We start from the raw sequence: 12,271 nt of genomic DNA, 5'->3' as shown, positions 1-12,271 counted from the left end.
AGAGAGAGAGAGAGAGAGAGAGAGAGAGAGAGAGAGAGAGAGAGAGAATATATGTGTATGATGTGTGTGAGATGTGTGTGTGCATGTGTGTATGTGTGAGAGAAGAGTATGTGTGTGATGTGTGTGAGTGATATGTATGTGTGTGTGTGTGTGTGTATGAGAGAGAGAGAGGAGGGAGAAAGAGAGATCTATGTGTATGTGTGTGTTAATGCTCTAAGAAAGTCATACAAGAAACCGACAGATCTCACTGTGATTGCCAAGGTGATGGGAGAGGTTGGACTGAACAGAGGAGTGGGGAGGGCAGGTTAGTCTAACTACTTGTTGATCAAAACAGGCACCCCACTCCATTGGTTCCAAACTGGAGTCATTATTTTTGGGATTGTGGCTGGTTATATATGCTTAGTTAAGTTTAAATGATGTAAAGGGGATGCCTCCTGGTTTTCCAGAGGCTCCTCTGTTCCTTACTGCTGCACCTATCATGCCTTTAATGTCATGAATCACTTTTCCTGGCTAGAGATGAGCTGCTTATCTTTGTATCCCTCTATCCCTCTCAGCACAAAGCCTGACAGACAAAGCAAGCTTCAGCAGACATCTCCACTGAACAGCAAATGAGAAAGGCTTTTTGTAAATGGAAGGAAGGGTCTAGGTTCACAGAGAGAGAGAGGCCGGTAGACTCACTCAAATTATTGGAAAATCCCCAAATGTGAACAGTATTTCAAAGGTTCTATAGATAGGACAGTCAATGTCAGAAAGAAAAACATCCCAAGGCCTCAGGACAGGCATGTGTCTCCTCAGTGGCACCAATTCCTCTCACACACATATGTGTGGGCCTTTCTTAGTCACACTGTTGGGTTCCACACAGTGAGATGCTTCTCTTTGGGGAATCTGCATAGTCTTGGGAGCACACTAGCATTTCTGTGCAAGTGTGGGAAAGTTCAGCCTGACTGTTCTACATTGCATTAAAATGTTAACCTTAAAGATTTTGTCAGAAAATCATAATTTTGTCAAAACAAATATAATTGTACTATGGAATAATGCAACATTTAGATTTATTTTTAAGTAGAACATAATATGCCAAGTAAATTGTTTCTAGGTGTGGTCCACTTTGGAAGGAAATTTGAGGATCAGGGTGTGAGAAAAACAAAGCCATAGCTGGACTCACAGGTCCTTGGGAGTGATCTTGTTTTATTTGTTTGCTTGTTTGTTTTGGAGACAGAGTCTCACGGTGTAGCTCAGGCTGGCCTACGACTCATGCTTGTCCTGCCTGAGCCTCTTGAATGCTGTGACTTCAGGTGTGCACCACCATGCCTGGCTGTGACCATGTTTTTGTGTGTTTAGGTTACAGGTTCTCTCCTTGAGGAGACAACTCGGAAGTGGGCTCAGTATAAGGAGATGTGTCTGAGAGACTTGCGCCATGAACCTTCCGGTAAGCACGGGCATTAGTTATCTGTGGCCGTGTAACCAGCTGCCCTCCGTCATGGTGGCTTAAAGCAATGATAATCATTTACTATCTCTCACAGTTCCCATGGGGAAAGGATTCAGGACACACTGGACATGACCTCTTCCTACACTGCTAATATCCAGGGTGTAGCTGGGAGATTGAAAGACTGGGAGCTGAAATCACCAAAGGCACCTTCACATCCGTATCTGCTTGTTGACATTAGTTCTTAAAGTAATGACTGGGAGACATAATGCCTCTACCCGGCTTCTCTGTAGAGACACAGCTTTCTTGTACCATCTGGCTTGCTTCTTAAGGGTTAGCCTGACCAGAAGCCATACTCCCTCTGTGAACAGGCCTTTCAGTCCCATATCATTTCTTGCATGTTCAATCGCATGGGACAATTATAAGTCTAACCAGGCTCAAGGGGGAAGAAGTATAGACTCACTGCTCATGGCAAGATGATAAGATGGTTTGTGTCTAGGTGGAGCCTCTCTGATAAAAGCAATATGTCTTGTCATACATACTGCCTTGCCATCCGACATGAGTAACTCCTGTAGGCTGGCCTCAGAAACTATTTAGGTGGGATTACCCAAGTCCTGGGGTATTAGCCGGATCTGAACAACAACATAATTCCTCTCTTACAGTCTCCAGTGTGTTTAGAGCATTCTAGTAAATGTGTTGTTGTTCACCCTGTCCACAGCCTTACCTGTCCATATGTTGACAAACTGGGTGAAGACACACATACCACATACAATTAGAAAAAAATCCAAGGAAAATCAAACCAAAATGAAAACAAAACCTAAAGTACTTTGACTCATTGCTCTGAGCGTCAGGGACCACAGATGAAGGTTACTCTTCCTGACACTTGTCAATCATCCTATTCAGTTACCCAGAAGTGATAGGAGTCACTCTGTTTCCCTGCTTACTTGACCCAAAGCTCATAACAGCCTTCAAAGAATTCCTTCCTAGGTCTCTGTGAAAGCCTCCTTTGTCCAGACTTGATATCATCTATAAAATCCATTTTTTATCTCTAGGGGATACTACCGCTGAGGTCAAAGTAGGGCAAGTCTTCTTTATATGGATCCAGACTGTGAGCTGAGTGACCACATAAGCAGAGCATGTGTTGTTACCTAGTAACCACATTGCCAATGTCCTGAGGTAGCTAATAACTGGGTGAATCTGGGTCAAGTTTGTAGGGTTTTAATGCCAGGAACTTGTTTATTTACCTCAAGGTGTCCCTGGTTCTACTCTAGTAAGAAGAAGGTGGGAGAGGGATGGTGCTTGGTGTCTGAGAAGGCTTGGAGCTCACAGTATGAAGTACTTTCACTGCATCCTAGGAGGTCTCTCAGGCTGCGTTCTAACTTTACACTTTCTAGATACAAAGAACTGATACATAAGCCACTTCCTGAACTTGAGATAACACAAATTCCTGTAATAATCATTGAATTAATATTCAAATGGAAAGATGTAAGTACTTACATATACTAGATATATGTGACCAAGTGCCTTAACTCCATAGATCCATCCATCATTCTACAGTAACTGTGTTCTGTACTCAAACTGTTGAACTTTTGACAATCATTTAATTATGGCACACAGGTCACTGGCTGGACCTCCAAGCATCTTCCACTGACCCTGAGTTTCTGTGAGAGTTCAATTCACACAAAACAAAGCAAAACCAGCATGGCATATACAGTGACTGGAGGTCAAACTGGGTAGACTGCCTACACTCAGCAGCCCTGTGTTCCTGGGTCCCTTTTCATTCTTGAGTAGAGAGAAGAATATCTGCGTTGGTCTATGTGATGATCATGCCAGCTTTCAAAGATTGGAAAGTGGGCTCCAAACTTCTGAATCTATTTCTATCAGAAGAACCTATGTGAGAACATGGACATTTATTCTGCCTTCTCTTTTCCCAACAGGCGTATTTTGTAATGGAACATTTGATCAGTATGTGTGTTGGCCTCATTCTACTCCTGGAAATGTCTCTGTTCCCTGTCCTTCATATTTACCTTGGTGGAATGAAGGTAATAAGTCTCATCTTACCCACTCTGACAGTTCCTTTGAAGGGCTGAGCCTCCTGGTAGAGCAGCCAGTGGGAAGTTAGGCAGGACTCTAGCCAAGTGTTTCTCCTAAGTCCTCACACCTCATAAAGGTGTACTTGTAAGATCTCAGCATTGTACCTTATTTCATTTCCCCATCCTTTCTAAGTACTGGGGAGTAAACCTAGGGTCTCACACATGCTAGATAAGTGTTCTATCACTAAACTGTATCCTTTTTTCTCCCTTGTCTTCATGTAATTTGTAGGCTCCTGTCTCCTTTGCTTACAGAATGCTTTTGGCATAATGTATAGATCAGAATACAGATTTAGCTCCCACAGAACCTAACTGTTATAAGAAGAATGCAAGGGTTTCAACCTTGTTCACTGGGAGAAAAGGGACATAAGAAAGACCTGAATGATCTTATCTATACAACGTATGGCTTCTTGTACAAAGAGAAATATTTTTTTTTCAAGACAAGGTTTCTCTGTGTAGCCCTGGCTGTCCTGGAACTTATTCTGTAGACCAGGCTGGCCTCGAACTCAGAAATCCGCCTGCCTCTGCCTCCCAAGTGCTGGGATTAAAGGTGTGAGCCACCACAGCCCAGCTAAAGAGAAATAATTTTAAGACTTTCTTTACATCAGCTTTGAAAAGAGTATCATTAAATTGGAATTGGTCAAACATAGAACTTGGAGCATTCAATAACTTTGCAGATGGGGAAACCACAGCCTAGGAGGCTCCAGGAACATCCTCCCAAATTTTAAAGTGTAGAATATAGGGACTGAGTCTGACTTCTGGATTCCTGATTCCATGGGTTGGTACTAAAGAATTTTCTGTACTCAGTGAGGTCTAGAAGGGTCAGGCAGAGAGTCTTCACAGGAGTCAGCTCAAAGAGAGAGAAGAAGAGCATTGGCTATGGAATCAGGAAGTCAAAGAATATAAAGTGGATTGGCTCTTAAGATCATTTTGAGGAATGACATAGCCTGAACCTGGTAGGCACTTCAGAAGTGAGTGCTAATGTGGAGTCCAAGGTTGAAACCCTTCATGCTTTTAGATCATTCAGGTGGTCCCCGTTGACTACGAGCTCCTCCAAGATGCATGAACAGACATAACCTCCAACTCTACCATCTTCCTGCTCCTTCCCAGTAGCTAAAAAGTACAGATCCATTTCAGCATATGAAAAAAAATGTGACTGAACCCAAGGCTACAAAGAAGTTGAGTTATAGTTCATTCTAAAATTAGGGTCCCAGTTTCTAGAGTGCACTAAATGGAATTTGATTTGTAAAACATGGAAACTCTCTCTCTCTCATTTGACATTTTTTTTTGCACTAAATTTTAGAATCCAAATGGATTTCTAAAATCTAAAGAGAACATGGAGACAATGGAAGAGTTTGAAAAAGAGTCTCCTAAATATCAAGAGGTGCAGATGACTTCTTTGAGACGGGATTACAGCAGTGTGTTTATGTCACACAGAGGAAGTCAGATGGTGGACACGTGGATTGTCTGGGATCTAGAACTGACCAGTGAGGCTTGGTGTCATTGTGAAGAAAATTGCAATGCACTGTCGCTCTGTAGAGAAGAAAGATACAGAGATACAAAAGGTGTCAAGGCATGAGGGGGCACAAGAGAGATGGTTTGGGAAGCTGTCATTTACAGCAGGGGATCTTGAATGGGGAGATTCAGGGAGATTATGGTGGAGAGTAAGGGGCTTTCCAGAATGGCCCTCAAAAAAGTGGTGGCATTGGTTTAGGTTCAGGCAGGGTCAGAAATTGGACAAGAGGGAAACCGTTAAAGAGAATATTGGAGGTAGAATGGATAGATCAGATGGACTAGAAATTGAAGGACAGAAAGAGAGAAATAGATTATTAAAAACAAATGTAGCCACCTTCTTCTCCCACCCTCATCCATCACAGTCTTATGTGGACCAGTGTCAACGAAATGTCATCTGGGTGGTACCCAGCTTTCCTTCCTCTTCCTCTTCCATAGGTGCTAGCTAAGCAGCCTCTTCTTATCTAGCTGCTTCCTGATGTCTTTATTGCCTCAGCCTCAGACCTAATCCCTTGCAACAACCTCCAGACAGCTTTCTAAACTGCCAGCCACTATGTTGACTCCCTGTCTCAAGAACCATGATTGGCATCTGTGACCTTCTGCAAATTGGCCTTGCTAACCCGTCTGGCATCCTTCCTGCCTTCTCTTCCTCCTCCTCCAGCCAAGATGAATAGCTCCTAGGCTCCTCCATCCATCTAACTGTTGTGATCAGACACTTAGGTCTTTACCCACTGTCCCAGTTTCCCTGTTTCCCAAAGGACATTAGGAAACAGAAATTATAAAATGAAAATTGCTGATTTACAATTTGCCTTAGCTCATTGTGGCAGGAAAAGTTTAGTTTTCTTACCACCATGACTGTGGTGACTCACTTGTAGAGATAACATCTGGAAGATACATTGATCTAGCTAAGGCAGGTCAATCATCCATTCTTAGAGGAAGACAAGTCAGCTCCAGGTTTCCTCCATCATTTCTGTTCTGTTACTGCTAATCAGTTAATTTCTATTCAGTTCAGGCCTAAGGAAAGCGAGGTAGACATATACTTAAAATCCCCTATTTTTGAAAAATCTTAAGGCTCTTATGGGATGATGGATGTGCAATTATCACCTGGTCCAGGCCTAGAAGAGTACTTTGTCTCTTGGCCCACTCCTTTGTGAAGTGCAAGGTCTTTTGCACCTTTCTTTGGAGGGCCATTTCAAGTTTGGGTTCCTATATGCCTGTTAAACACACCAATTTTGCAATAGAAAAGAGATGCTAGCCTCGTGGCCCAAAGGAGGGGCATGAACATCTCTTTCTTTCCCACCAGACTCCAACCCATTCTTTCAGCATGAGATCATGGCTACATTATCCTCATACCATGACGGATATGCTGTCCTCCTCCCATTATGGCTGCATATCTCCATCTCATGATGCCTGCACTGTCCCTAGTCTAGGCCTGAGTTCACTCTTCTCTGCAGGATTCCTCCTTAAGGCTCTACCTATAAGTCCAACCCATCCCCCAGTTAATTGTGATTGATAAACAAAGATACTCACAGCCAATAGTTGTGCAGAAGAGATGTAGGTGGGGTTGAGGTTTCATGGGCTTGGGAAAAGAAGACCAAGAAGAGAGAAGGGGGAGGAAGCCGCCATGGAATAAAAGAGGAACATAGAAGGAAAAAAATGACAAGCCACCATAAATTAGCTAAGCCATAAAAGCGTGGCCCTGAGGGCTGCCCAACTAGAGTTAAGAGCAGCCCAAATAAAACATATAAAATAGTAAGTAATAACTCAAGATTATCAATAAAAAGTAAATTCTAACAACACGGAGGGTAGGCAGCTGCCCAGCTATTATGCTGCTTAAGGCATCTGTAAATATAAAGGCTGTGAGTTTGTCTTTCTTCCAGGAACTCAACAACCGAAGGTTGGATAGAAACCCCAGATTTTTAATATTTTCTTACTACAAATTCTCAATCTGTATTTCCCATCCTTCTAGGAAATTACTCCAGCTTCTCCCCTGAAGTTGATGGAGCCCTGTCTTTCTGAGACCTCTCTTAGCATTTATGATAATTTATGACACTTTCATGTGTACTTTCCTACCTGAGCTTTGAGCTGTGCTCTCAGCAGAGCATTGTGAGTGGCACAGACAGCCCAAATGTCAAGTGTCATCATCATCATCATCATCATTGTCATTTTCTCATTGAACCAATATTTAGTAAGTACCCACTGAGTGCCAAACACTGGAATGTATTACTGACCAAACCAGATTAAAATCCTTCGCCTAGGGCTCACATTGTAGTAAGAAGGGCAGACAAGAGTCATAGGCATTCTCTCTTAAGTATAGATGCAAGGTACTGTAGACATGATGAAACTGGAGATGGAATGGGGGCATTGGGGTCAGGGCAATGGCTAGCTGAAGGACAGTTCAATGGCAAAGTGATACATCAGTCAAGACTAAGCATTTGAACTAAGAGGGAGCCATGTTCAGGAGAGAGCACAGAGCAAATAGAGCCATGCTATTGGAGATAAGTATGCTTCCAGGAAGGGGAGAGAATAAACACAGATGGGGCTAAGTAGGAAGGGAATCAGCAGAGGTGAGAGCAGATAGATTTGGAGCCCACTTCCTACAAGCCTTTGTGCATGGCCACAGAAGGACTCTTGTTAACCCTTAGAAAGCCCTTAAACGATTTTGAGCAGAAACATGACAGCTGGGTCTATCCATAGCTGTGAGGGCAAGACCATCAGCAAAGTTAGCAATAAACCAGGGAAGAAATAAGAGTACTAGTTAGGAAGGAGGTAGGAGGTAGAAAGTAGAGTCAGAGCCGGGATCTATGTAGGCTAGAGGCAGAAAGAGCAGAGATGGTTCTAAGGTTCCGGGCTAGAGGGTTTCAGGATGGGGCAGATTTGGAGATGGTGAAGCGTTTGACTGGAGCATGTTGTCTGAGATGTCAGTTGGGCAAGTACATGTGCTTCACGTGTACTGTAGGTATCAGCCAACTAAACCCATGATTTAAGTGATTGGCTCGTCATCTGCACACACGGATACTTTCACTCGAGTTTCCCTCACATCACAGAGGATAGGTAGCAGTTATGGACCCAGTTCCCGATGACGAAATCCATAAGACTCAGAGAATGGAAAACTGGATCCAGGACACCGGCTCAGAAGTTGGCTTATCATATCTCAGTTAGAGTTACAGTTAGCGTGTTTTGCTTTCCCTTGCGTTCTCTACTTCCTGGCGCCACCTCTTGGACATTAGAGAGAGATGCTTCACTGAGCATGCTCAGATTAGCATCTCCCAGTAGACTCCCATACAGGGCTAATCTGAGTCACTGGGAACTTTTAACTTTGGAGGCACGTGTAAACACTATGGACATTAGGGGATCGTGGTTAGTTACAACATCTAGAGGCTTCGTGTTTTTTTCTGATCCCAAATAAACAGTAGAGATGCTAATGGGCTCCCAAACGGAGAAAAGAAACCCCTTTTCCCTGGGATTTTCCACAGCTTTTTAGCTAAGGGTGAGGACCTTTCAGTGTGCTCAGGGAACTGGCTGTGTGTTTTGACCTTTCCTCTAGAGTCTTGTTTACTTTCAGAGAGCCCAGGAAGGGCCTACAGACACTGCTTGGCTCAGGGGACTTGGCAGAAGCAAGAGAACACCACAGATATTTGGCAGGATGACTCAGAATGCTCAGAGGACCACAGCGTCAAACAAAACGTGAGTCTACCAGCTTGCTGATAAAGCAACTAGGGCTGAAACTTGGTGCACCCCAGGGGATGGCCAGCTTTGGGGAACACCAGACCTTCCACCAGCACTTCTGCTCCAGATTCCATTAGGAAAGGTCCCCAATCACTAACTAGAACGGCAACTCCCACTGGTGGCCGGGAAGTTGACTCCTCTGTGAGAAGAAACAGGAAATCTTATGGCATCTCAGCCTTGGCACCTGCCGTGTCCCATGTCTGGAACAACTTCCTCAAACAACTCAGCATTCAGGTTTCAGTTCAGTTGTCTCCTAGCAGCTGAGATGGTCCGTGCACTTGTTCAGAGCAGCAGCCCAGTGGGAACTTTTACCACTTGCCTCATCCAATTCCCCTATTGTGCCTGCTTCTCTCCAATATTCCTGGATGCTTGTTCCTTATCTAGCCCTGTCTCCAAATCGCACATCCAGTGGCCACTGGAGACTTGTGAGCCTGGAAGGAGGCAGGAAGACATAAGGTTCTGGAGTCAGACTTGGTCATGTATCCAGAGTCTTCCTCTACTGGCTGTGAACTTGCACAAGTTATTTCGCTCTTGGTGCCTCTGCTTCCTTCAGCATCCCAAGGGGATCATATTTGCTGGGTGGGATCATCATGAAGCTTCGGGCAGTCAGGAGACATAAATTTTGTAGGAAAGTCCTGGCATGTAGCAAGCAGATGCTAAGTAGGAGTTATGTTCTATCACCAGGATCTAGAGAAGTCACTGCTCAGTTATTCATCCCAGCAGCTCAGCAAGTGCAGAGTCAAGCCAAGTCACCCTGCAGGCTTCCTCCACACACCTTCTTCTCTTCCTTCATCTCTCTCCCTTCCCATCTTGTCTCCTTGACAGAGGCTCCCTTTGAAGTCTAGTTGACTTCGAACTGGAAATCTTGTTGCCTTAGCCTCCTGAGTTCTACAATGATAGAGCGCTCTCTCTCTCTCTCTCTCTCTCTCTCTCTCTCTCTCTCTCTCTCTCTCTCTCTCTGTGTGTGTGTGTGTGTATGTGTGAATGCCCAGTTCACCAATTTCCTAAGGCAGGATAGAAAGGTGTGAAGGCAGGATAGAAAGGTGTGAAGGCAGGATAGAAAGGTGTGTGTGTGTGTGTGTGTATTCTTGGGGACATAAGAAAGGAGCAAAGAAACCCCTCCCTGTGGAATCTGGTAGAATCCATTGCCAGCAGCAGTCTTCCTCTGAGCACCCCTCTGTGTTAACCCTTGTGCTTAAATCTATATTAAAATATCTAACAAAACCCCCAATTGTGTGTCATTGTTCTGGCTATTCCTGACATTCCTTTCATCATCAAAGCCCTGAATCCTGGTAGGCTGGTCCATAGAAGCTTTGGGGAATTCCTCAGGCTGATGGGAGTGACAGCATGGAGCTGTGTCTCTGTGTCCTCACTGCTAACATGTTCAAAACTAGATTCTGCGGCCCTTTGGGAGCAGCTTTTCTTTACTTTCTCATTGGGCCCCTAAAGCCATCTGTTTGTCTAAATGTCTGCTCCCCATGTTTAAGGTCAAGTGTAAAGGGAAACAGGAGAGAGGAGGAGGTGTAGGGGAATTAGACAGATGTACAGGGTATATCTTTATTTTTTTTCCCTTTTCAGTCATGCCACACACAGTAATGAAGTACCTCAGATATAGATACAGATTTTAGGGAGCTTGGAGTCCTGTAGGGCACACAAGCAGGGTGACTAACTGCTGGGACAAAGGTATAAGATGCTCAGAGCCACAAAGAAGGCACTGATGTAGTCTTGGGGCAGGGAAAGCTGCCCAAGCTGAGATGGAGGGTGGGGAGTTGGCCATGGGAAAGTGGAGGGCAAGAATATCCTTGGTAGAAGGAAAAGCACACACTCAGGGTCAAAGAGCAGGTAGACTTCTGCTTCTGGGGAGAGATGGGAAATCCAGCATTGCCCTTGAGCTTGCTGGCTACTGCCTGGGTTGACTTCCTCTGCTCTCCCGTGGCTGAGCACACGATCCTGTGGCTCCCACACCATCACTGTTCATCTCCATGGCTCCTTTTAAGAGATGACTTGGAGTGCATCCATGTAGAGAGGAAGAAGACACACATGGGTCTGCAGACCCCTAGAGAGGAGAGTCCACCTTTACTGCTTGGAAGATTTATGCATTGTAGGATGTCTGTGGCAAATTGGAGAATGGTAGGGCTGGCTAGGCTAGAGGCAGGAAGGGAGGTGAGCCAGGAGATATCTTAGTAACTGCCTCTGGCATGAAGAGGATGCCCATGAGAGAAGAGGGAAGATGGGATGCAGGTTGTCAAGGAGATGATCAGCTGATTTGAGAGTGTAGACGAAGGGTACCAAAGTCTTTGGTTTCTGGCTTTGACTTATGAGATGTGAAATGGCCTTCACTGAGATTAGGCACGAGAAGAGGCCTTGCCCTTTGACTTCTCCTGGGTTCTAGTTGTTTTTCTACTGAATCCTTTGTCATCTTAGCTTAAGCCTGCAAACCACCCTTCTCCTCCACCCATTCAGTTGTGGCTAATTTTTTCATTATTTAGTTGGGATTTGAAATTCCTTCTAAGAAGTGTGTGTGTGTGTGTGTGTGTGTGTGTGTGTGTATGAGTGTATGTGTGTGATAAGTGTGTGAGGTATGAGTGCTATGGAGACACTCATGCCAGTCTACCATGGCAACATATTTGACTTTTGCCACTGAGTTCCATGCTCTAGCCCTTGGAGTGTTTTCTCATCTCACTGGAGTCTGCATCTCTCACTCTGGTTGTGACTCACTTTCTTTAGAGCTAGGGGAGCTGGCATGCTCTTGGCTGTCTTGAGTCTGCTGGTTCCTATTGGGCATGAAGGGCTTACAATGGACTCTCCACATCTTAGAATGTTCTTAGGAGCCCCCTTTTAAAGCCTTATTTCTTGCTTGAGTTGGCAGAACTCCATGTTCCCTATACAATTTTACTGTGTGGCAGGTCCCATCTCTTAGAGGGCTCAAAGTGACACATGTGGTTTATCTCAAGACTACCTGGTTTATGGCAAAATACCAAAGCTATGCTAATTGCATAGTTTGAATGAAGCCTACCATGTCTATTTCTTATCTTCCATCTTGTATTTGTAAACTGATTGAGAACAAACTGTCACTATCATATTAGATACCACTCCCAAGCCCTAGCATATGCAAAATAGGCTTTATGTATAGTAGATACTTAACACATGCTGGATAAAAGACTATGGATTCTGAATCAATGGATCCTTGATGGAGCTTGGGTCTCAATACTTTCCCCAGGTAATTGTTGTACGCAGTTTATTGGCAGATGTAACCCCCCACCCCCTTTGATCTTCTCTGGCAGCATCCTCAAGTGAGTGAGTACAGAGACAGGAATAAAAATTTCTGTCTAGAAAGATGAGCACACTGACTGGGGTGTGTGTGCCCATGACTGCAGCTCTTGGAAGGATTAAGCAGGAGGATCTTGAACTTGAAGCTACTCTCACTGAGCTAGACAGCCAGACCTCATCTCAAAAATAATATTCCCCTGCAAAGAGAGGAGGTGGGGGAGAAGGGTCTTACCTCTTTCCCTCTGCA

General features: G+C 44.5%; 1 protein-coding gene across 1 annotated transcript in view; it reads left to right on the top strand.

Moving 5' to 3' along the window:
* The window catches only part of Glp2r (glucagon like peptide 2 receptor), a 61,691-nt gene that overhangs the window by 4,782 nt on the left and 44,638 nt on the right, over positions 1-12,271 (top strand). Inside the window, exons 2-4 of the mRNA XM_028780130.1 lie at positions 1,339-1,426; positions 3,361-3,465; positions 8,591-8,712. Coding sequence (XP_028635963.1) covers positions 1,339-1,426; positions 3,361-3,465; positions 8,591-8,712 — 315 coding nt within the window. The remainder of the gene's footprint in view (positions 1-1,338; positions 1,427-3,360; positions 3,466-8,590; positions 8,713-12,271) is intronic.

This window comes from Grammomys surdaster, unplaced genomic scaffold (genome assembly GCF_004785775.1).
Source record: "Grammomys surdaster isolate TR1022 unplaced genomic scaffold, NIH_TR_1.0 364, whole genome shotgun sequence".
Lineage (NCBI taxonomy): Eukaryota > Metazoa > Chordata > Mammalia > Rodentia > Muridae > Grammomys > Grammomys surdaster.
This window is presented reverse-complemented; position numbering and strand designations above follow the sequence as displayed.